The 22,348-nt window shown below is 40.1% G+C and overlaps 3 protein-coding genes across 4 annotated transcripts in view; 1 reads left to right on the top strand and 2 right to left on the bottom strand.

Annotated features, from left to right (window-relative positions):
- The window catches only part of TM7SF3 (transmembrane 7 superfamily member 3), a 38,340-nt gene extending 32,749 nt beyond the window's left edge, over nt 1-5,591 (bottom strand). For both annotated transcript variants that reach the window (XM_089524650.1, XM_089524651.1), the window contains exon 1: nt 5,373-5,591. In XM_089524650.1, the coding sequence (XP_089380776.1) occupies nt 5,373-5,445 (73 nt within the window). In that variant the 5' untranslated portion in view covers nt 5,446-5,591. The remainder of the gene's footprint in view (nt 1-5,372) is intronic.
- Nucleotides 5,592-9,561: 3,970 nt separating this feature from the next.
- On the top strand, nt 9,562-16,374 carry MED21 (mediator complex subunit 21). The gene is made up of 4 exons (XM_089524649.1): nt 9,562-9,640; nt 10,569-10,683; nt 12,824-12,924; nt 14,882-16,374. Exons 1-4 carry the CDS (start codon nt 9,599-9,601, stop codon nt 15,053-15,055), a joined length of 432 nt encoding a protein of 143 aa, XP_089380775.1. The 5' UTR covers nt 9,562-9,598; the 3' UTR covers nt 15,056-16,374.
- LOC149312447 (phospholipase A and acyltransferase 1-like) lies at nt 16,294-22,067 on the bottom strand. The gene is made up of 4 exons (XM_089527203.1): nt 22,044-22,067; nt 21,698-21,851; nt 19,815-20,053; nt 16,294-16,332 (listed from the first exon to the last, which is right to left on the bottom strand). The coding sequence occupies exons 1-4, from the start codon at nt 22,065-22,067 to the stop codon at nt 16,294-16,296; spliced, it is 456 nt and encodes a 151-aa protein (XP_089383329.1).
- Nucleotides 22,068-22,348: the final 281 nt, after the last annotated feature.

The following is a 22,348-nucleotide window of genomic DNA, read 5'->3' as shown; positions in this document are numbered from 1 at the left end:
AGATTGAAGAGTAAAATGGACTGAAAAAAACCTGGTAAAATCCAAGGGTGTTGTCTAATTGTCTAAGCCATGAGTGATTTATTTAGTCACAGAACCTGAAAAAGTTACTTTTGGGCTACAACCCTCAGCAACCTGTGTGCCCATTTGTCTTGCGCCATACTGGCTAAAGAATCCTTGGAGTTAAGAATCCAAAGAGTAACTTTTCTCAGCTCTAAGAAGCTATAAGAAGAGTAATGTATAATACTTTCCTTTCCAGAAAACATGGAATCTATTTTCACTGAACAAAATTTAAAATTCCTCATGGTTCCAAATTTCATGGAAAGTTTCCATTAGTAATGGAGAAAGTCATTCTTCCTAATAGAGGGTAATTATGAATGTTAAAGGTGCGGCTGCACAGGTAGCATAGCATTCCCCTCTCTGCCATTTTACTTAGTCCTACAGTCCTTCTAAATTATGGATTGTTACAGAATCAGAATTGCTTGGCTACTATTAGGTCTGGTTTACTAACAATAACTGTAGCTCCTTCATCCTTGATAGTGTAATCCAGTGACCAACCTCTTTCTCCAACATCAATGTATTTTATCTTTTGACAACAGGGATGGGAATCCTCTGGCTCTCCAGATGCTATTAGACTGCAACACTCATCAGCCCTAAGCAGAAAGTGCTAAGGAATGCTGTGCGTTGCTGTTCAACAAAGTTGCATGGTTCCTTCTTTCATTCTATAGAGTTGGTAAACAACTTGTATTTTCACAGATTTCACAATATTAAGCCTCAATTTCTGAGTACAGGAACCAACTACCATGGATTAAGACAGTGGTTCTCAATCTTCCTAATGCTGCAACCTTTTAATACAGTTCCTCAAGTTGCAGTGACCCTCAACCATAAGACTGCGGTGTCTTGGTTCCCAAAATCATCGGAAATATGTGTTTTCCAATGGTCTTAGACGACCCCTGTGAAAGGGTTGTTGGACCCCCAAAGGGGTTGCGACCCACAGGTTGAGAACCACTGGGTTAAGACTTTCATCAAATACTTAGAACATTGTACTTTTCAAGACAGACAACAGCCTTGGAGAAATAAAGCATGACAACAGCTCATATCTGTCTCACACACACACACACACACACACACACACACACACAATATATATATATAATGGATGGTTGAATCTGTGGATAAAAAAATCCATGGATGTGGAGGCCTGACTGTACTCTGTGCACTTAGATGGTCATACAGCACACTACATGTGTACTCAGTCTCTGATGGAAGCTGTGTATGCTAAAAGATCACCAGAATGAGCAGAATTCAGTACGTAATCATGCAGGAGTCAAGCACATATCCTCATAAAATCCATTTATTTTAATGAACAAGAGGCATACCTAAGAGGCTTTGAATGGAGTTCATTATGTCTGCCACAGAGAAGACATTATCTGCAACTAATGTGGCAATAAGTGATCCTATTCAATTTGACCTAAACTGACTCTGTACTCACAGGACTTTTCAAATTAACCACTAACATTGCTAAGAAGACTATTTTGTTCTGCGTTCTTCATCAAGAAACTTAGAAATCTGCAATAATGAAGGCATGCCAAATGCCTTACAATCTGCCTCCCACATCTTGGGGTTGCTGCTCCATATTCTCATTTATGGCTTTGCCTGCACTTAGCCTATGGCCTGTTACAGACAGCCAAAATAAAGCTGCTTCGAGTCATAGTGGAGGTATGGTATTTCAATGATGCATATGTCCTAAGAGTCCAGAAGCCGCACCAAAGCCACGCTCCAGGCTGGAGCGTGGCTTTGGTACGACTTCTGGACTCTTAGGACGCATGCATCATTGAAATACCATACCTCCACTGTGACTCGAAGCAGCTTTATTTTGGCTGTCTGTAACAGGCCAGTATATCCCAAACCTTCTGAGCAAAGCCAACTACTGGTATTCTGAGATAATAAACTGGGACTGTCACGACACTTATTACTTACCAATGCATATGACACGGTATTTGAGTCAATAAGATAACTGAAGTGAGCATTATTATCATGCACAGTGGTGCAGCAATATGAAGAACTGTGTAGTAGAGCTCTAGAGAACCTGATGCAGCCACTGCTGATATTCAGAGCTTAGAAAAAATTACTTTCTTGGACTCTAAACTCCAAGAATCTCCCAGCCAACATAGAGGATCTGGGAGCTAACGTACAAAAAAGTAACTTTTTGAAACTATGGCTGGGACTTCTGATTATTGAATGCTGGGAAAGATACATAAAAAGATGGCTGTTTTATTCAGCAACAACAGTAGAGCAAAACTGGACTTTTTCCAGTCTCCTGCCTTCGACTTCACATTAAACATTCAAACCTACCTGCTCAACGGATCAAAAACAGCCAAGGAGGAGGAAGAGGTGGAGGATATCAGCGCATATGAGCCATAATATTTTCTTTTTAAGCTCTCTGGACATATATATGTAATTAAAAAAAAAACACCAACACATAACCATGTAATAACTTCTGAGTCAGCACACACATCTTTGACATAGGATTTTTTCTGATGTAGAGAACTTTGCAAGGTATAATTGCATTAAAGTAGCTGCATTCTTCTTATCCTTTGCTTTTAATATGAAATTGCTTTCATACAGCATATTAGGGCAGAACGTGTAATAATGCAGCAAAACGAATGTATCTGAGATGCAAAACCAGTCTGAGCGTTTAATTAAATTACAGCCTAAGGAGGCATTTGTTCCCTCTGGTTTGTCCACAGCAGAAAGCAGAGACTTTGCCCCAGTGATAAGGACACTCTTGTTCATCAGCTAAGAAAACCAATAACACTTCACCATTGCCAAAACACATGACTAAAACTATGAAGACACATGACAAGCGCTTTGATGGCCTACAGTTCCCATGACTGCTTCACTTCCTTGGGAAGGCACCAGAATGGGGAAAATGCTACAACCCATGCCTATGTCCTGGTCCCAAATGAGTGTCCAGCAAAGAAGAACATTCAACTAAATAATATTACATGTTCAGATATACAGGGCAGTTTTTTCCCCTTCTACATCATACCAAACCCAGTCCAGATCCTTATTATGTCAATCTATATTGTGCCATTCTCAGAGCTTTCCCTCACTTTGGGCTGGAGCAAAACTTGGGGTGCATCTACACTGCAGAAACAATGCAGTTTGACACTACTTCAAGTGCTGTAGCTCCAACCTATGGAGTCCTGGGATATGCAGTTTTACACGCCTCCTCTGCCAAAGACTGCTGTTGCCTGAAAAAACTACAAATCCCAGGATTCGGTATGATGGAGCCACGGCAGTTAAAGTGCTGTCAAACTGCACTGTTTCTACAGTGTAGATGCACCCTTAATCATTCATAGAGACCCAGTGAACCCTTAAATTATTATTTAGTTCCACTTACACACCAGTTTTATTAAACATTAGAACTCCTAATAAAACCTGTTACTCATCTCTGATTTCTGCTTTTACTTACCAACCAGACAGACACTTAGGTTTTTGTTTATGACTAACCTGAGTTCCAGTCATTTCAAAGGCCTACTCTAAACATAAGTTCTGAACACAAACTAATAATACTTTAGACTTATTTTTAAACGGTCTGACTAAAACGAAGCACTGATGTAACAAACAAGCATGAGAAGCTGCGTATTTAGATGCATACATCAGAGAGGTGTGATGGTGGTTGTGCCTTTCTGAGTGCGCACCTGGTGGCAAACGCAGAGTTGTTATTGCATAATGTGTGATCTTAGAATAAACCCGAATACATATCCAGGGATAGCCATGTTGGCCATATAGCAAAGTACAGTAACATGCAAAACCCACAAAACAGTGATGCTTTTTTGGGGCCAACCCAAATGCACACTATACATGTCACAAGCTTTCAAAGCAACAGTTTTCAAAGCAACATTTGAAAGCTTGCAACATGTAAAAATGTGCATTTTGGTTGTTCCCATAAAGGTAGCACTGTTATTATACTTAGAACAAACCTGATTGCTTTCTCATGAACTTTCAAATGACACTCCATCCAAAATATTTTAAAGCAAGCACTTAAGGTGGTTTAGGCCATCTCTTTGAGGAAGGAACTAGCAAAACCACCTCTGAGTATTCTTTGCCTAAGAAAACCACATGGCTTTCAAGGGATCCCCATAAGTCGGCAGACACATGTTCCAATCCACCCAAGACCTTTCTCCTTTTGCTTATTCTTTAAAATCACTCCATATTAGGAAACATATCCAGGGGTATCCCTCTTGGTCTTTTAGCAAAGTACAATAACATCCCCAATCCACAAAACTCCATGTTAGGAAGACAGGGGGAAGCAAGCAACAGTGATGCTCCTACTCTAAAAGCTTTCAGAAACCAAAACAGTAACCTGTGATAGAAGGAGAACAACCTGCACTACAGCTAAGAAGGGGAATTTAAGTAAGGAACAATAAAAGTGGATGACAGGTCAGTCTTATAGGGTTTTGATTATGATGATGTTTAATTTAATGTAAGTAAAAAAATGGCTGAAAGGTCAATCTTAGAGTTTTTTGATGATGATGACAACGTTATTTTAATGTAAGTAAGCAAAAACAAAAACGGCTGACAGGTCAATCTTAGAGTGTTTTGATGATGATATTTAATTTAATGTAAGAAAAAACAAAAATGAGTTACATGTCAATCTTATAGTGTTTTGATGATAATGATGATGATGACGATGTTTAATTTAAGCTAAGTAAGGAAAAACAAAAATGACTTACAGGTCACTCTTAAGAGTGTTTTGATGATGATGATGATAATGTTTAATTTAAACTAAATAAGAAAAACAAAATGACTTACAGGTCAATCTTATAGTGTTTTGATGATGATGATGATGATGATGATGATGATGATGATGATGATGATGATGATAACGTTTAATTTAATGTAAGGAAAGAAAAACAAAAACTACTGATAGATCAGTCTTATGGTATTTTGATGATGATGATGATGATGATGATGTTTATTTGCAAACCCCTTTCTACCAAAAGGGTGGCACATCAGAACACATACGATAAAAAGCGAACAATAAAACAACACACTACTGTATATAAAATACCCAAATACTTGTTGTTTGTGTTGTTGGTGTGTGCCTTCAAGTTGCATCCCAGACTTATGACAACCCTAATGCAAAACCTATGGAACCTGTCATGGCTTTTTCCTGGTTTAACTCTTATTCTGGCTGTTTGCTATGGAATTCTGGGAGTTGGAGTTTGTTGTGGGGCCAGAGGCCCCACAACAAACTCCAACTCCCAGAATTCCATAGCAAACAGCCAGAATAAGAGTTAAACCGGTATCAAACCAGTGTGGATCCAGCCTTTGGGACACAAACCAAAGAACACAAGGGAGCCTACCTGCTGTGATATTCTCTGCAGTGGAGCCACTTCTGGAGAGGAGCCCCAAGACCAAGAGCAACCCTGGCAGCATGGCTGCAGGAACAGGAACAGAAAAAGCCCTCCTTTCGCCTTGGAAAGGGGGGATATATTAGTATAAAATGGCCCTCATAAGAAGCACACACTCAAAGCCAGACTAAAGTGGCACACTCCAAAGCCTGAGCAGAAGGAGGCCGCGCCTCCATTTCTCAACCCTGAGGCCAACCAATACTAGGCAGGCCCTGCCTCCTTCCCTGGAGTTAACTCTTTCCATACATATACAGCCTTTCCCCAGACAATGCCCTTTTTTTTTGGACTTCAGCCCCCAGAATCCCAGTCTATGGCCCAACATGGCTGAGGCTTCTGGGTGCTGAAGTCCAAAAACAAATGTCTTCAAGGTTTGGGGACCACTGCTCTACAGCTTCCCATTGGGGTGTTCTGGTTTATAGGGTGGCAATACAGGGACAATGGGAGGTACACTCATCCCTCCATATTTGCGGCTTTGACATTTGCGGCTTTGATTATTGACGGATTTGATTAATATGTTCTCTCTAGGAATATTGTAGTCCTCCAATGTGCAACTCTATGGTCAACTTTAACTAAACGTTGCACAGAAAGACCTAGAGATTCCTAGAGAGAATGCTGTACTAGGCATTTGAAGCTCCTCCAGTGTAGTTTTATGGTCAGTGTCTGTCGGACACTGGAGTTGCACTGAAAGAGCTAGAGATTCCTAGAGTCCTCTCAGTTAAAAACATGGTGTTTTTGTTATTTGCAGTTTTTCCATATTCACGGCGGGGGGGGGGGGGGGCTTGGGCCTCTAACCCTACTGAATATGGAGGGACAAGTGTATAAACAGAGATTATCCCGTGAAAATGGCACATTCACACAATGGCTCCTCTAAACCCTGGAGGGAAGTGACCAGTGGGGTCCCACAGGGTTCTGTCCTGGGCCCAGTGCTAGTCAACATCTTTATTAATGATTTGGACAAAGGAATAGAGGACATGCTTATCAAATTTGAAGATGATACTAAGTTAGGAGGAACAGCTGATACCCCAGAGGACAGGATCAAAATTCAAAATGACCTGAATAGACTAGAAACCTGGGCCAAAGCTAACAAAATGAAATTCAACAGAGAAATGTAAGGTACTGCACTTAGGACGGGAAAATGAAATGCACAGATATAGAATGGGGGACACCTGGCTGAATGAGACTACATGTGAAAAGGATAGTTGAACATGAGTCAACAGTGTGATGCGGCAGCTAAAAAGGCCAATGTGATTCTAGGCTGCATCAAATATAGTGTCTAGATCAAGGGAGTAATAGTGCCACTCTATTCTGCTCTGGTCAGACCCCACCTGGAATATTGTGTCCAGTTCTGCTCACCACAATTCAAAAAAGATGTTGAGAAACTGGAGCGTGTCCAAAGAAGGGTGACCAAAATGGTGAAGGGTCTGGAAACCATGCCCTATGAGGAAAGACCTAGGAAGCTGGGTGCGTTTAGCCATGAGAAGAGACGGTTAAGAGATATGATAGCCGCTTTTAAGTATTTGAAGGAGTGTCACATTGAAGATGTGTTTTCTTCTGCTCCAGAGACTAGAAAACGGAACAATGGATGCACCTGCAAGCTCCAGGAAAAGAGATTCCACCTTAACGTTAGGAGGAACTTCTTGACAGTAAGAACTGTTCAACAGTGAACGCACACTCCCCCAGACAGTGGTGGAGTCTCCCTCTTTGGAGGTCTTTAAGCAGAGGCTGGATGGCCATCTGTCAGGAACGCTTTGATTGTGAGTTCCTACATGGCAGGGGGTTGGACTGGATGGCCCTTGTGGTCTCTTCCAACTCTATGATTCTATGACATTGCGATTAAATGGCCATTGTCCTGGGATATATCGCATGCAAATTGCACAATTGTGATAAAGGTTTTCACACGTCGTCAGGTTGAAAAGCAATTACAGTGCCATTAACCTGTGAATAGCCAGGCATTAAACAGCAACAAATCATTCATGGGATTTTCCCGTGAAGGATTTGTTGCTGTATATTGCTTGGTCATTCCTGGTTATTCCTGGAATCATGACCCCTGTGTGTGAAAATCGTAATTGCAATTTAATAGTAACTGCACGATCTTCATGGGATAAATCCTGTATAAACTTCCAGTTTCCCTCTGTGTGATAAACTCCCAGGTCAGGTGTCCCCACTCCTCAGAGGAGGAGAACTAGGCACCACAAAATGTTAGCCCCACAAAAACTCAAAATACTCCTAGAGATATAAATTCACAATTTAATAGTAATTGTTGTGGTAGACTTTCCCGGCACCAGAGCTCTCTGACAGAGAAGGCTAAATATCTCATAAAACTACAGTACCCAGGTTTCCCTAGCTGCACTTAGCCAGGGCAGTTAAAGCGGTCTCTGAGAGAAAAACTGGATTATTTCTGCAGTTTGTTTTGAACCATGGTGATCCCTATGGAGTTTTCTTGACAAGTTTTGTTCAGAGGGACATTTGCCATTGCCATCCTCTGAGGCTGAGAGAGAGTGACTTGCCCAAGGTCACCCAATGGGTTTCCATGTTTTGGCTGGGATTCGAACCGTGGTCTCTCCCAGAGCCATAGTCCCGACATTTAAACCACTATGCCACTCTGCTTCTTAATAATGCTCAAAATGGAGGACATTTTGGAATTCCTCCTGGACAGCAAGGTTGAAATGGAAGACATGTCTTGGAAAAGGATAATGTATCTGGTCACTCCAAGTGGTTTCTGAGTGTTGAAGTGGTCCATCTTCTACACTGTGGAAATCATGCAGTTTTTCCTTCCTTCTGCATCACATCAAACCCAGTCCAAATTCTCACGCTTTCAATCTATATTGTGCCATTCCCAAGGAGCCCTCTCAGAGCTCTGTTACACTTTGGGCTGGAACCAAATTTATGGTGCATCTACACTGTGGAGGTGATGCAGTTTGACACTACTTGTAGCACCATCCTATGGAATCCTGGGATTTGCAGTTTAACCAAGTCCTCAGCTTTCAAAGTGTACTGGTGCCCCACAAAATGACAAATGCCAGGAGTCTGAATGGCAATGAAAGTGATGAATAGCACTAAATCTGCAGATTAATGTTCAGCCATGGAAATGCACTTTGGGCAAGTCACATTCTTTCTGACTCAGAGGAAGGCAAAGGCAAAAAACTCAAAACACACGACCTCAGAAAAAATCTTGCCAAGAAAACTCTGCCTTAACATTCATTTGTCAATTAATTTCAAATGACCTTCCACAGCCACTTGCATGAGTTTGGGTCCAAAAGACTAGATTAGAAGGAAGATTAGATGAGAAACAGTTCTCCCAAAACATCCAAATTATTGGGACGCCGAATTCAAAGTGAACCCAGTTTTCACAGCATTCTGGACAAAGAAAACTACAAATCACATTTCATTGGTTACATTGAATTAAACATTTACACCCCAGTGTGTTCATTGGCTATCCTAGCATACGTCTCTATCCCTTGTGGGTGTAGCCATCAATCAATCTATATGTTTTGTTTATATGTTTGTCTATAAATACCATAATCAATAAAATATATGTTTTGTTTCACTGTCCTCAAACTGTCTATTGCAGCACTTCCTTGTATTTGGGTTAACATTTTAAGTTAGGAGCCATTTCCAAATTGTTTACATTCCTAAACAGATAATTTGACATGACCTGAATCAAACAAGTTAACAAACTACACTTCCCAGAATTCCATAGCATGGAGCCATGGCAGTTAAAGTGGGGTCAAACTGGAATATCCCTGCAGTGCGGGCAAAGGTTCCTCCTCCAGGTTGACAGAGGGGACACTAGGAGGACTCTTTGTCTCTCCACCACAGAGGCAAGGAAAAGATCATTATAATTTGAAACCTTTGCAGTGGTCCCCCCCCCAAACTGTGCCCCTTTTAAGAGATTTTGGACTTCAGCTCCCAGAAGCCTCGGCCACATTGGCCAATAGTCTGCGTTTCTGGGAGCTGAAGTCCAGGATCTCTTAAAGGGGCAAGGTTTGGTGGGCGGGCCACTGAAGGGGTCGGACCAGAAAGAGAACCCCCTGGAGCGTTTCCTAGTAACTCCACCTTCGTGATTGGGCGAGAGCTCTCGCGTGATTTTGTCAGCGCTCTCGCGCGGTTTTGTGAGTGGTGCTAAAAGAGGAGGAGGGCTGGGTTGGTAGCTCTAATCTAGGGAGCTGCCTTACAAAATGGCGGACCGCCTCACCCAGTTGCAGGATGCGGTGAATTCGGTGGGTTTGCCTAGGCAGAGAAGGCTTGGGGCCAAGGGTGGTTGCTTTCCTTGCCTTCTCCCCCTTTTCTCCTTGGGATTGTGAAGCTTCTCTTTCTGGTTCTTTGGAAGGAGAGGAAAGAGGAGGATTTTGGACTTCATCTCCCAGAATCCCAGACTATTGGCCAACATGGCTGAGGCTTCTGGGAGTTGTAGTCCAATATATATATATATATATATATATATATATATATGTGGAAGGGAGGCTGGTTGCCAAATAGATCCATTTCCAGAGCAGTTGGGTAGAAGTTACCATTTAGTGGAGATGGCCTCAGTTAGACCCCACAGTCTGCTTTTCTAGTGAAAATACTCCCTAAATGCCATTGCCATCCATTAATTTAAAGGGTTTTTTTTTGGTCAGGTCTCCTTGAGGTTGTTATTTCTCTTTGCACAGAGTCGTAGCACAGTAATAATAATCAATAATCAATAATAATTTTTATTTATATCCCGCCTCTCCCTACGGATCGAGGCGGGTTACGGAAAATAAAAATAACGATATAATACATTAGACATTTAAAGTTCAGGACAACCCCCAACCTACCTCCCTCCCCTAAAAACATAACAAAATAAAAACAACAACAATATAAAATGCTAATTGAAATTAATTTAAAATTAAAATACTTGAGGCAAGACATCTTTCGTGGGGTTGACTTTTGAGGACCTTTGATGGATAAGGTTGTTGTTGTTGTTTTCTTTCTCTTCCCTTTCTGTTTGTGATGTTTCGCTTCCCTATTTGTGATACCAAGGCGGCATCTGCATTGCAAGCAATCCAGTTTGACACCTCTTTAACTGCCATGGCTCCATGCCATGTGAGTTGTGGTTTTGTGAGATGTTCAGCCTGAGTGCGGTGTGTGCTAATTTGTACGTTAATCGTATTTTATTGATTACAGCTGGCCGATCAGTTCTGTAATGCTATTGGAGTACTGCAGCAGTGTGCCCCACCTGCATCCTTCAGCAATATACAAACAGCAATAAACAAGGATCAGCCTGCAAATCCTACAGAAGGCAAGTGAACCTTATTATTATTTCTGTAACATTACACTCATCCCGCGATATTTGCAGATTTGATATTAGTGGATTTGATTATTCATGGATACGATTAATATGCTCTCTCTAGGAATATCTAGGTCCTCCAGTGCAACTCTATGGTCAGCTTTAATTAAAAGTTGCCCTGAAAGACCTAGAGATTCATAGAGAGAATACTCTGCTAGGCATTTGTAGCTCCTCCAGCACAGTCCTATGGTCAGTGTCTGTCAGACGTTGACCACAGAGTTGCACTGGAGGACCTAGAGATTCCTAGAGAGGTGTCCTCTCAGGTAATAACATGGTGTTCTTGTTATTTGCGGTTTTTCCATATTCACAGGGTCTTGTGCCCCTAACCCTAGTGAATATGGAGGGACAAATGTATTTTGGATGTGAGGGGAATGGGATGAATCTAAGAGCCAAATGTGGGGAAATGCTTTAAAATGAAATGTGAATCTAGATTTATATTCTAGTGTTACATTTATACTGTTATAATTCTGTTACAATTTGATGAACAAACTTTGGTGTGGGCAAACTCAGCCACATAGGAGCAAACTCTTGGCTTCGGGAGATATGTAGTGCAGCAGCATGAAGTATTCCTACAATAAGAAATTGGCAAGCATAAATAGACTGAGGCAGCATTTAGTAGAAAAGTGCTCCAGTCACTATTACATTAAAGGAGCCATTCCCCCCACTCCCAGACTTTCTGGGCTTTAGTATGCCCCGCATTCCAGTTAGTTTACTTCTATGAACTGGGAGGGAATTATGCATTGGTGATTCACTGTAAAAACTTGTTCTTCTTAAGTGATGAAGAGTAATCCACCCCAGGATGGAATGACTGCATCTTAGGAACAGGTGAAAGCTTTTGCTCTTATGGGTCCTACATTTTTAATCTATATTCTTTCAAACTGCAATGGCTGGATTAAAAACAAAACTGTCGAGAGAGGGGTAGAGTTGCTTTGTTCTGAAGCAGTTAGTTTGCACTTACATCAGTGATGGTGAACCTTTTAGAGGCTGAGTGCCCAAAGTGCAACCCAAAACTCACTTATTTATTGCAAAGTGCCATGTCCCTCTGGCTTTCTAGTAACAAACTCTGGCAAACTCTGTCCTGGGGCGACAGCACATGTGCCCACAGAGAGGGCTCTGAGTGCCACCCCTGGCACGCGTGCCATAGGTTCGCCATCACTGTCCTACATGGTTGAGTTTGCCCACATCAAGATTTGTTCATCAAATGAACGTTCCAAACAAGATGGGAATGTTCCAAAGAACCAGACTGGGCAATTCAGGGAGGAAACCCATGTTCATTGTCTAAGAAGAAAGAGCTTTCACAGAAAGTCACCAGTGCATTAATTTGATTACTCCTGATAGATTTTGTTCGCATAATTCATAGTTTGGGTATTTTAGTAGAGGCTGATGTTGTTGGTGCTCAATATGCTTTTCATTTTAGCATACTGCAAAAATAGAAATGTGTGACTGTCCATTTGTTTATGGATTACGACTCTCATCTTAATGATCATTGGTTGTGCTGGCTGAGGGTGATGGCTTTTGGAGTATTAACATCTTCAGAGCCAAACAAAATTGCATACTGAGTGACAGGGATGGTTCATTAAATAATGGTTCTTAACATATGCCAAATAACTGTAATTTTAATATTGTTTTATAATCATATGTACAGTCATCCTTCTAGATCCGCACATTGAGCCAACCTGATTCATCCATGAAACAAACAAACTATGGTTCGAAAATAATCACACAGGAAAATAAAACCAAAAGCAAACTTTGATTTTGCCTTTTTATATTAGGGACACCATTGTATATAATGTGACTTCAGCATCCATGGATTTTGGTGTCCACAGTCAGTCCTGGAACCAGCTGAGAGTGCACTGTATTTTGATTATCTGTATTTGTCAGTTTGCTTTATATTATTTGCCTAAACATTAGCTAATTGTTGTTGGAGATTATTAATGTAATGAACATCCTGAATGACTACAGTTATTTGTCTCAAATTGGTTCTTTGACTTGGGTTGCTTTTATATGGTTATTGGTACTATTGAAAATTGTCAGGCTTCTATGGAAATGAAACGATAAAGTGGGTATTAATTATATTTTATTGCTTTTGCAGAATATGCCCAACTCTTTGCTGCATTGATTGCAAGAACTGCAAAGGATATTGATGTTTTAATAGATTCTTTGCCCAGTGAAGAATCAACAGCCACATTACAGGTAAGAGTATAGTGTTTTGTGTACTGTTGTTTTCCATCCTGAAATGAAAGCAATATAAGCACTTTAGAATACCTTTGGAGCGTGTCTAAAAGGGTTTTTCTGGCAGTATACCAAAAAAATTAACAGGTAGGTAGATTACAATTAGAATACAAATTAGCAGACAACAATTTAACAGGCTGCCTTATTCATTTCAGTGTTGATATTTGTAACTGAGAGATTTACATTGCACTTACATACATGCTTTCTAGGACTGACTCTCGTTGAGCAGAATTGTGTTCTATATAGCTGCTTATATCAAAAGTCAGTGTGATGGATGCTCATTTTGTTGATGTTAAGGCAATGTCATATAAGAAGTAAGCATTTCACTAGTACTATGTCACTTTTCAAAACAAGCTATTGAAGAACATAACGACTTCTTACAGGAACGTTCTAGTCTTGATAACATTTGTTCTGGCTGGATTTATTCTTATTTTTCCTTAAATCTAGAAACATGTATTTAAGCAATTCTTGTAATATTTTCCATAAAATGTTAAGGGGTAGCTTGAAAGCAGCAAAACAAGGCAGCCATTATAGCATTAAAAAGCAGTAGCCAAAGGCAAAACCCAACAGCAAACACCAATATTTGATAAATAAATTCAAGCAGACTAGCTACAATTTAAGAAGCAGTTTGCAGTAGAACCTAAGCTGTGTCAGGAGTGTCATAACAACTTCCTATAGAGTAAGCACCTTTCAAAAAAGATCAGCCTTGTGTGAGAAGTCTGTCAGAGGAGCAAGGCAAGCTACCCCTATTAGAGAATTCCACAGCCTTTTTTCTGATCCCAACCAAACATGTGCTAGTTATTTGTGGGACACACAAGAGGGTTCCAGTAGTGCTCTTGATGGATGGGCATACATATATAAGACATAGTGATAGATCAAATCTTAGAGCTAAACCATATACATTTCTAAAGGTATTAATCGAATTGAGGCAAAAAAATAAATCTGAAGCCAGTTAAGCTTATTTCTATAGGCGATTCGAATGCGTATTGGTATCCAATTCCAATCAACAATCTGGGTGCTGCATTTTGAACCAATTGAAGGTTAATGTTTTAAAGGCAGATTCATTAAAAAAAAACACTGCATCAATCCAGATGTGAGATAAACAAAAGTGCATGAACACATTTAGGTACCATTTTCCAGGAATGAGAATAGCTGCTGCATCATCTTTTGTGGGGGAGAAACTTGTAATCTCTAGACTCAATGCTAAATCCAGGAGCATCTCTTGACTGAGAATCTGTAGGGGATGCATTATCCCAGAACAGGATGAACTCTTATGCCCAGATCACTGTTATTTTATATGGATGCACTTTGCTTTTTGGCGGGTCCTCAACCTTGTCCGATGCCATTCTTAGACACCTGTTTAGGATCTCCAAGATGTCTCTAAATGAAGATACAGAGAATAAACTAAAAAGTTGGGGTTCTTCTGACACAATCCTCCTTTCTAACCCCTGGTACCGACAAACCAGTAAAATCTCCACTGCTATTTTCATTCCATAATGAATCCTAAAGCTGAAACTTAAATGGTCCTAGATAACCTGTAGCATCCAAGTTCTGTAGCTGAGAGACCAAAAAACTTGCCCAAGAATAGAAACTGAAGACTGGCCTAATTGCTGATGTTTTGTTAAAGCTCCTGATCTACATACAGTATCTTAAAGATGGTACACAAATACATTTTTGGAAAGTGTCATCTCATGCAAATTAAACTCTTTAATATACAGAGGTTCTTCAAAATCATTCAGCCTGTTAATAAAATATGTAATAACATACAGTGTTAAAAAGCATTTAGATATACGATGCTCATAGGGTAAATGTAAGAGACTCTTGCATGCCTCTCTTTTTTCTCTCTGAAGAGTGTATTCAGCCCAGGCTCAGAGTTCTCTGCAAAAATGCTGCTAACTTTGTCTTGTTCACTGCATAGGCTGCTAGTCTATATCGCTTGGAGGAAGAGAACCACGAGGCAGCTGCACGTCTTGAAGAGGTGGTTTATCGTGGAGATATGCTCTTGGAAAAGATACAGACTGCATTAGCTGACATCGCTCAATCACAGCTGAAGACAAGAAGTGGCACTCATAGTCAACCAATTCCAGATTAACAGCAGGAAAGGGGTCAAGCCCTGAAACAAAATGAGAACTTCTGAAAAATGGAGAGGAGGAGGGCACGACGGAGTCAGGTGGAGAAAGAGACCCAAGACATGCCATCACTGAAGAGCCTTAATGCTACAAAAAAATTTATGGTGCCGTGCTTAGGGGGAAGGCATCCCAAGAAGCTTCATCCTTTTATATTATACTGTGCTTGTGTGAGAAGCAATCACAAATGAAAACTTTCTGGAATGTTTTCAGTTATGTTTGTTATGGCCAAGCCCTGAGCTTCACTATTTTTCCAGTAGGTCAGGATGTCTAATCTCACTTACCAGACATTCTTGTATAGTCACAATTAATAAGGTGCTGAAGAAAAGGAATTGTGTATGTGATTAATGTCCATGGCAGTGTATCCATGATCTGCATGACAAGGCTTTTATGCACTGGAGACGGGTTATGTGTGACTCACCACTGACCTCTATTGTGCTAAAACTACTGTTTTATTTTATTGATTGGGGTTATAAGCAAAATCTTCCAGGGTTTTTGTAACCCAGATGTAGCACAATAGAGAAGCATGACTGCAGTGAGAAAGAGGTTGGTGTGATAATGCCCTCAGCCTTTCTGATATCCCCAGTGTGACCTAAGACAACCTGAGCAAATAAAGCATAGATTACCTTACATCTTGATGTAGCATTTAATATGGAAACCAAGATTTTTTTAGAAGGGTGTACATTAACAAATCCTGTTTTGTCAGTTCAAACAATCCCCAGACACAAACAGTAGAAACAGCAGATTAAACGTTACAGTTTAAAAGGCTAAAGGGCCTAAATTACAATGGTTTTTATTTGATGTTGAAAAGATTGCATAATAAGAACCAAGCGGGCTACTCAGCAGAGGAAATTGTATAAGGGAGCACTACCACTGTAAAGGGTGCGCTTTCCACTTAGCACCCAATTCACCTGAGACATTGGGGCACCTGAAAAGCCAGACTTGATTACTGATTTGGACATACTGGGAGTCTGGTGTGGATACAGGTGTTACTTCAGATTACAAAGCTTCAGAGTTGGATAGGTCTTAGGAAAATAGATCCACCCAAATCAAGGTCTTGCTTGTGTGTTTTGTGCATGTTAACTCAGGTTTATTATGCCATCAAAATACATTCTCTAGCTGAAGTAGTATTGATTTCCAGTTGAAGGAAAATGAAGAACTCTTGAGTGGAAAAGGACTGTTTGAAGCATATCTGGCTGTTCCTCTAATCATCAATTGCTCTAATGAACTCTTCCTGTTTACTCTGGAATTGAAAAGCAAATAATAAAGGGAGATAAAGATTCAATACGTGTAGTACATGCCAAATATCTGTGACATTCCATTGAATGACCTTGCCTACTGAAGGTATGACTGTAGTTATGATAAGAACGAAATCTTAAGAATCAGACATTGATTTGACATCTAGTTGGCAGATTTCAATCTCTTTCTGCCAGTTGAAGATATTAGCTGATTTTGGGTATGAACAAGCAAGAACAGTTATTTTACTATCTTTGCACCATTCCTAATCTGTTTTTAAAAATTCTCCACTGCTAGGGATTGATGAATTTTGCACTCAGATTTTCATTTCCCCACTGATAAGTCCATTCTGTCCTGTGTATTTTCATGCTCATTTTCCTAAATGTCAGGTTTTCAAATGTACACATTTTTCTCTAATACTATACAAATGTATGCATTTGGAATACATTTGTTTTCACAAACAGCTTATGAAGTGTCAAGAAATTACAAGTTTTGATGTCTAACTACAACATACCTGATGTTCAGATTAAGGAAGTGCAGGGTTTGAAACCTCATATTGAGAAACTACTTAAATATAATGCCAATGGATCTTCCTTTCCACCTGTACAATGTGTGCCTTTTTGACAGGAGAAAAGTTCTAGAACAGCTGGACAAGTGTTGGGAGTTGGAAGATGTGTCTGTCTCACACACACACCCCGCAGGAACCCACTGCATTCTGAAGGGGAGAATTAATCTATGTGCTACATTTTACTGTGGTGACCAGAACCTGACTTTATCACACTGATGTAAGAATGTACAGAGCAAGTGCTTGTCACCTTCAAAATATTCTTCACCTTGTGATTGGACCTTGCCTAGTCATTTCTTCATGAGCTATCTTGGTACACTCCCTTCTTGCATGGACAGAGCAGTGATTTATTGCTGAAATCAGAACCTTTGCATAATCATTAATGGTAGCAGAGAATATGCTCTCCAATCAGGCAATTCAAAAGAGTCATTGTTTAAATCAAATCATACCACGCTATAGCAAGGACCTTCCCTTTCTATCTTGTCTCATTATAAGGTGAGAGGCAACATATGCTTTGGAGTTTGGATGAATTGGATTTGGAAAGCTTTTGTTTGGAGTTCAGTGCTGTAAAAGCCACCTACCTCTGTCTGGAAGTTTTAAGATACACTCACCAGTTTCCCTCCTCATTGATCTCAGCTAGCCATCTTTTGATCTGTTTCACAAAATCTGGATCTACTGTAAAGTTGAACCTCTCTGCCTTAAAAAAAAGTAGCACTAGGTAAGGCAGTGATTCACAACATAACTTGCTTAGAGCTTGAAAGTAATTCAATTTAACCACTATTTCTTACCTTTTGAATAATGTGGACTGATGTAATTGCTGTTAATGAAGTAAATGTGGTTTTGTGTATTGAATAACATTTATTTGTTCAAAGCTTTATTGGGGGGGTATTGCAAAGAGTAGGAATTGTGTACCCCACCGCATCCCAATCATTGAACTGTAGCTCCCAGCAGCCCCATCCATTTTAACAAGAGATGTAGAATGTTGAGAGTTACAGTCCAGTAACATTTGGAGCACTGTATACTTCCCATCTCAGTTTGAAAGTAATACATTCATGTTACCAGTAACACAAAACATTATTCTTTGATAGGGACAAATAAGTAAGGACAATTGTGTCCCGTCCCCCCCCATCCTAATTAACTAATGCATTAGCTTTTAAATAAAAATTCCAGGCTCAGATCTTATTAAAGCAGGGAATGATGTGGGGGAAATAACTGATTTGCATGCAATATTAGAAATGGATGTGTGACCTTTTCTGGGACAGGCTTTGCCTATGCTATAAAGTAGACTATAAAGCATGTCCCAAGTTTCATAAGGGTCCCCTTTCTCCCTCATTTCCTTTTACTAAATACTTGGTATTATATAATGCAAGGTATTAAATACTTGGTATTATTTAATACAGGAAACATGTGGTCCTCTTCATGTTACATTGCAATTTCTATGTGACTTTGCCAGCATTGCCAATAGTGAATGCTATGGAGAGATTCATCTTCCCCACTTGTGATGAAATGTGTTCATTATTTTACGACGCTTTGCATACTTCTCAGAAATCTTTACCACCCCCCTGTAATGTTCCCTGAAATCTTTCTCAAATGGCATACAGCAAAATGAACCTGAGAGAGCAATGGCTTGCTGAAGTCACTTAACATATTTGTACCGTGTTCTAGAACAATCTGATCCAGCGGGGCTCTTCTTATGGTCAGAGTTCTGCCCCTACTGCCCCTACAGTCATCCAAATTCTTATAGGAAACTCACAAACAGGTGGTGTGTTCTGTGATACCCTCCAATTTGTATTCCCCAACAACGGGGGTTCAGAAATGTGCCATATCTAATCCTGGAAGTAAGATATAGGACACATATTTACTGATAGGAAAATCCAATTTACCTTCGGGTTACCCTCAACCACAGCAACCACAGGCTTCTCTACACACAACAAAGTGAGTTGGGAAGGATCGTCTGCACAGTTCTCCCTTTCTAACATACGGTACTTCAGTTCAATAATCACAGTATGTGTGTCCACATGGTTGTGGCCACTCTCAATTTTTTCTCACCCCATGTATTTATTTTTGAACTCCTATCTCAGCCTCACGCTGGCATCACGATGGAGTGCAATCCACACACATGATATATCCGGATTTACCACTCAAAACAGATAAATCCCCACTGTTTTTCTTCTGGAATTAAGCCTGCGATGATGAAAAGGCCTGGCTTCGGTCCCAGTCTTTCTGTATGTCATTTGGACAGACTGCTGTGAAAACTAGATGTGACTATTTTATTTGGCCCATGTAGATGCATGCATAGTAACCACAACAGTTGACTGCATTTTTATGTTGCCTTTGTCCCGGTGAGGGACTAGTAGCTACCTGAAGCATGGATTTTCCTAGCTGATAAATCCTATGTACGCTTACTGGGAAGTGAGTCCCAAAGAGTTCAATGGGATTTGTTCCCAAGTTAGTAGATTGCATTGCACCATTAGAAACTGTTGTCCAAAACACGCTACAGAAATAATCTAGTTTCAGGCTATTTTAATTGCCCTGAGTCAGTGCTAGACAATCCTGGGATCTATATTTGTGAGACATTTAGCCCTCTCTGTCAGAGAGCTCTGATGCCAAAATAAGCTACAATTCTCAAATGGTCTCAAACTAGATTATTTCTGCAGTGTGTTTTGGACCCATGTTACCTCAGTTCTTTGTAGCCTTATAACATTGTTATACAACATCTATTTCTTTGAGAATGTCAGAGGAAACTGGGTCACTCTCATAGGGTTACAATCTATTACGCTGTCAGAGTGAATTGTGTCTGTAACCATGAAGGTTTAGTTAGCTAGGTTCTAGGAATTTCCCTGGCTCTAGGAAGTTACACAATCCAGTTTATCATTAAGTCAGAACAAGGCCCAAGCAAAAAATAAGATGTGTTGTAGACCTACCTGCCTTGATATAGCAATGTTGTATCTCATCAGTGTGACAAAGTGCTCACAGTTAGCTCTCCCAGCATCATACTTCATGACCTTGCCCACCATGTGCTCGGCTCTTTTCACCACACGATCGGGAGGCAATGGAGAATGGTCTTTATCATATTTGTTGTACACAGCAAAGGTCAATACTGGTGTTACATCCTTCACTGGTGCTTTTCGGACTTTGAACTTCAGTGGAATAACTTTAACAGCTGAAGATACAAAATAAGATGCTTAGTTTATGCAAAGATTGCATATCACATAATGCTCTGAGATAATGCATTTTGCCATACAGGTTGAGCCTCCCTTATCCGAAATGCTCAAAAAACCAAAAACCTTTTTCACAAGTGGCTGAAATAGTGATATCATTGTTTTCTGATGGTTCAGTATATTCAAACTTTGTTTCATGCTCTCATGGGTTCTCTGTGTTCTCCCTGTTTCTGTCTCAGCTGGATGGGACCCTTGAGAACACACTAAGATGGCACCACCTACTGAACTGAGCCCCCCCCCTTTCCTACTAACTCAGTAGGAAGTTATTTTGGGGTTACTTTCTATCTGTGATGCTGCAGAGACTGTCCTCCCCCCTCCATTAAACTGAGCAAAGGGACATGAAAGAGGGGCATGAGAGAGGGATACTTCCAAGACAAGAGTTTTATTCTAATTCTATAGCAAAAAGATATCTCTTACATGAAGACGCATCTCGTCTTCCAGACACAGATAGAAATTATAAGTTACATAATAAATCATTTCAGCCAAACCAAGAAAAGAATAAAAAAAATATCCTAACATGACTGGCTAGTACCTTTTCCTAATCATACAGATCTTTGATGTTCATGGGATAGCTGGGAGCCCAGACAGCTTTGACCAGACTTCCCAATGGAGTCTCCAATCCCTGCTCCAGATATTTCTTTGTTTCAGCTCTGTCCCCATTGTGCCTCTCAAGGCTTGCTAAAATCTCTGCCCAAAACTATTTCAAAGGTTTCCACTTCTTCCCAATTGTCTATCCCATTGGTCAACTGCTATCTTGTCACTGAGTCTCATAAAAATGTATCTGAATCTCCTCTCACATTTACCCCTTGCTTATCTGGGGAGAAGGCTCTGATAAATGGAAGGACTCCCATTTATAACATGTGCAAATTTTGTTTAAAAAATGTATAAAATTACCTTCAGGCAATGTGTATAAGGTGTATATGAAACATAAATGAATTTCATGTTCAGATCTGAGTCCCATCTCCAAGATATCTCATTATATATATATGCAAATATTCCAAAATACTTCTGGTTGCAGGCATTTTGGATAAGGGATGCTCAATCTGTACTTACACACTCTCACACACAAATAAGTCTTTTTGGTGGGCAATTTCCAAGGAGAGGAATGTGGCATCTCAACTGCTTAAGCCCACCAGGGGCTACAATATAGCTCTTGCAGTACACCACCAAATGTGCTACTGCAGCATCCCACAAAAGCAGCAATTTCCTATGTAAAACAAGATATGTGGGGGGAATGTGCCTTGTTTTCATGAGTCAGTTCTAAGAGTGATATGAAGCTGGCGAAAAAGGCATGTACTCCCTGAGCTTAATGTTTAGCCTCTATGTCCAAACTGTTGTAACTGCATATTACCTGCAGCATTTGGTGAATGATTACAATACAGCAAAAAATGGAAATAGAGACTTTGCTTCAAGCTACTGCTCTGTTTAAGATTTGCCAAAGCCAAATTTGTTTTAAATCAATACCAAAGTGGCAATAGGAGCTAGGGAATTTAATCTATTTGATCCCTTCCTTTAAGGTCTCACACTGTTATGCTCATGTTTTGGTGTATGTTTTCTATGCACTCTCCTCTTCCTCCTCATTTTACCTGGCAATGCAAAATGAACCACATCTCCATCTCCCACATAGATGCCCCAATGTTGGAAAAGAGGCATCTGAAACTGGATCATATCCCCAGGCTTTGGAATATCTTTATTCTGAAAAACGTGAACAACGTCTTCCTTTATACCTTGTATCCCATCCTGTAGCCAAAAGTGAAAGAAAAAGTAACTGGTAACACAAAGAAAAGATAGCAAAACAATTATATTTACCACACTTTGGAGGGGCATGCATTTTGAAGTGGCGCAAACTACTGGAGATGATAATTGCACAAAAAAATAAGTGATTACAAGGGGATAATGAAAAGATCCACTTTCATAGTGGGAACGACAGACCTTTTGGAATCGATTCACCGACATGGAGTGAAGGAGAATGGCAAAATGGTTTAAATGTAAGTGGGAATGAGCCCTTTAATTAGCATCTGGGTGAAATTAATTTGTGTCTTTTCTGCTAATTCCTGTCACACATTAATCCTGGAAAATATTATCTCTTTCTCAATTTCATAAGATTATCTTCAGTATACATTAAATAATTTCTTCTTAGTGGTTGCATTCAAATTTTGAAATACAAGCTTTGATTATGACAGTCCTCATATTATCTTGTGGGTTTTTCGGGCAATGTGACCATGTTCTAGAAGAGT

The sequence above is a fragment of the Sceloporus occidentalis genome, unplaced genomic scaffold (genome assembly GCF_023333645.1).
Source record: "Sceloporus occidentalis isolate IW3139 unplaced genomic scaffold, rSceOcc1.0.p SCAF_5, whole genome shotgun sequence".
Classification (NCBI taxonomy): Eukaryota; Metazoa; Chordata; class Lepidosauria; order Squamata; family Phrynosomatidae; genus Sceloporus; species Sceloporus occidentalis.
The sequence above is the reverse complement of the archived record's forward strand: the minus strand, read 5'-3'. Positions and strand labels throughout refer to the sequence as shown.

What these genes read in the sequence shown, in the direction of transcription:
- MED21 (XM_089524649.1), top strand. Translation starts at nt 9,599, where the DNA reads ATGGCGGACCGCCTCACCCAGTTGCAGGATGCGGTGAATTCG. An exon ending in TGCAGGATGCGGTGAATTCG is followed by an intron (nt 9,641 to 10,568) that starts GTGGGTTTGCCT and finishes TATTGATTACAG; the next exon opens with CTGGCCGATCAGTTCTGTAA. An exon ending in AATCAACAGCCACATTACAG is followed by an intron (nt 12,925 to 14,881) that starts GTAAGAGTATAG and finishes TTCACTGCATAG; the next exon opens with GCTGCTAGTCTATATCGCTT.
- LOC149312447 (XM_089527203.1), bottom strand. Translation starts at nt 22,067, where the DNA reads ATGTCGGTGAATCGATTCCAAAAG. An exon ending in GGTTCATTTTGCATTGCCAG is followed by an intron (nt 20,054 to 21,697) that starts GTAAAATGAGGA and finishes TTGTATCTTCAG; the next exon opens with CTGTTAAAGTTATTCCACTG. An exon ending in ACATTGCTATATCAAGGCAG is followed by an intron (nt 16,333 to 19,814) that starts GTAGGTCTACAA and finishes TTTCAATTCCAG; the next exon opens with AGTAAACAGGAAGAGTTCAT.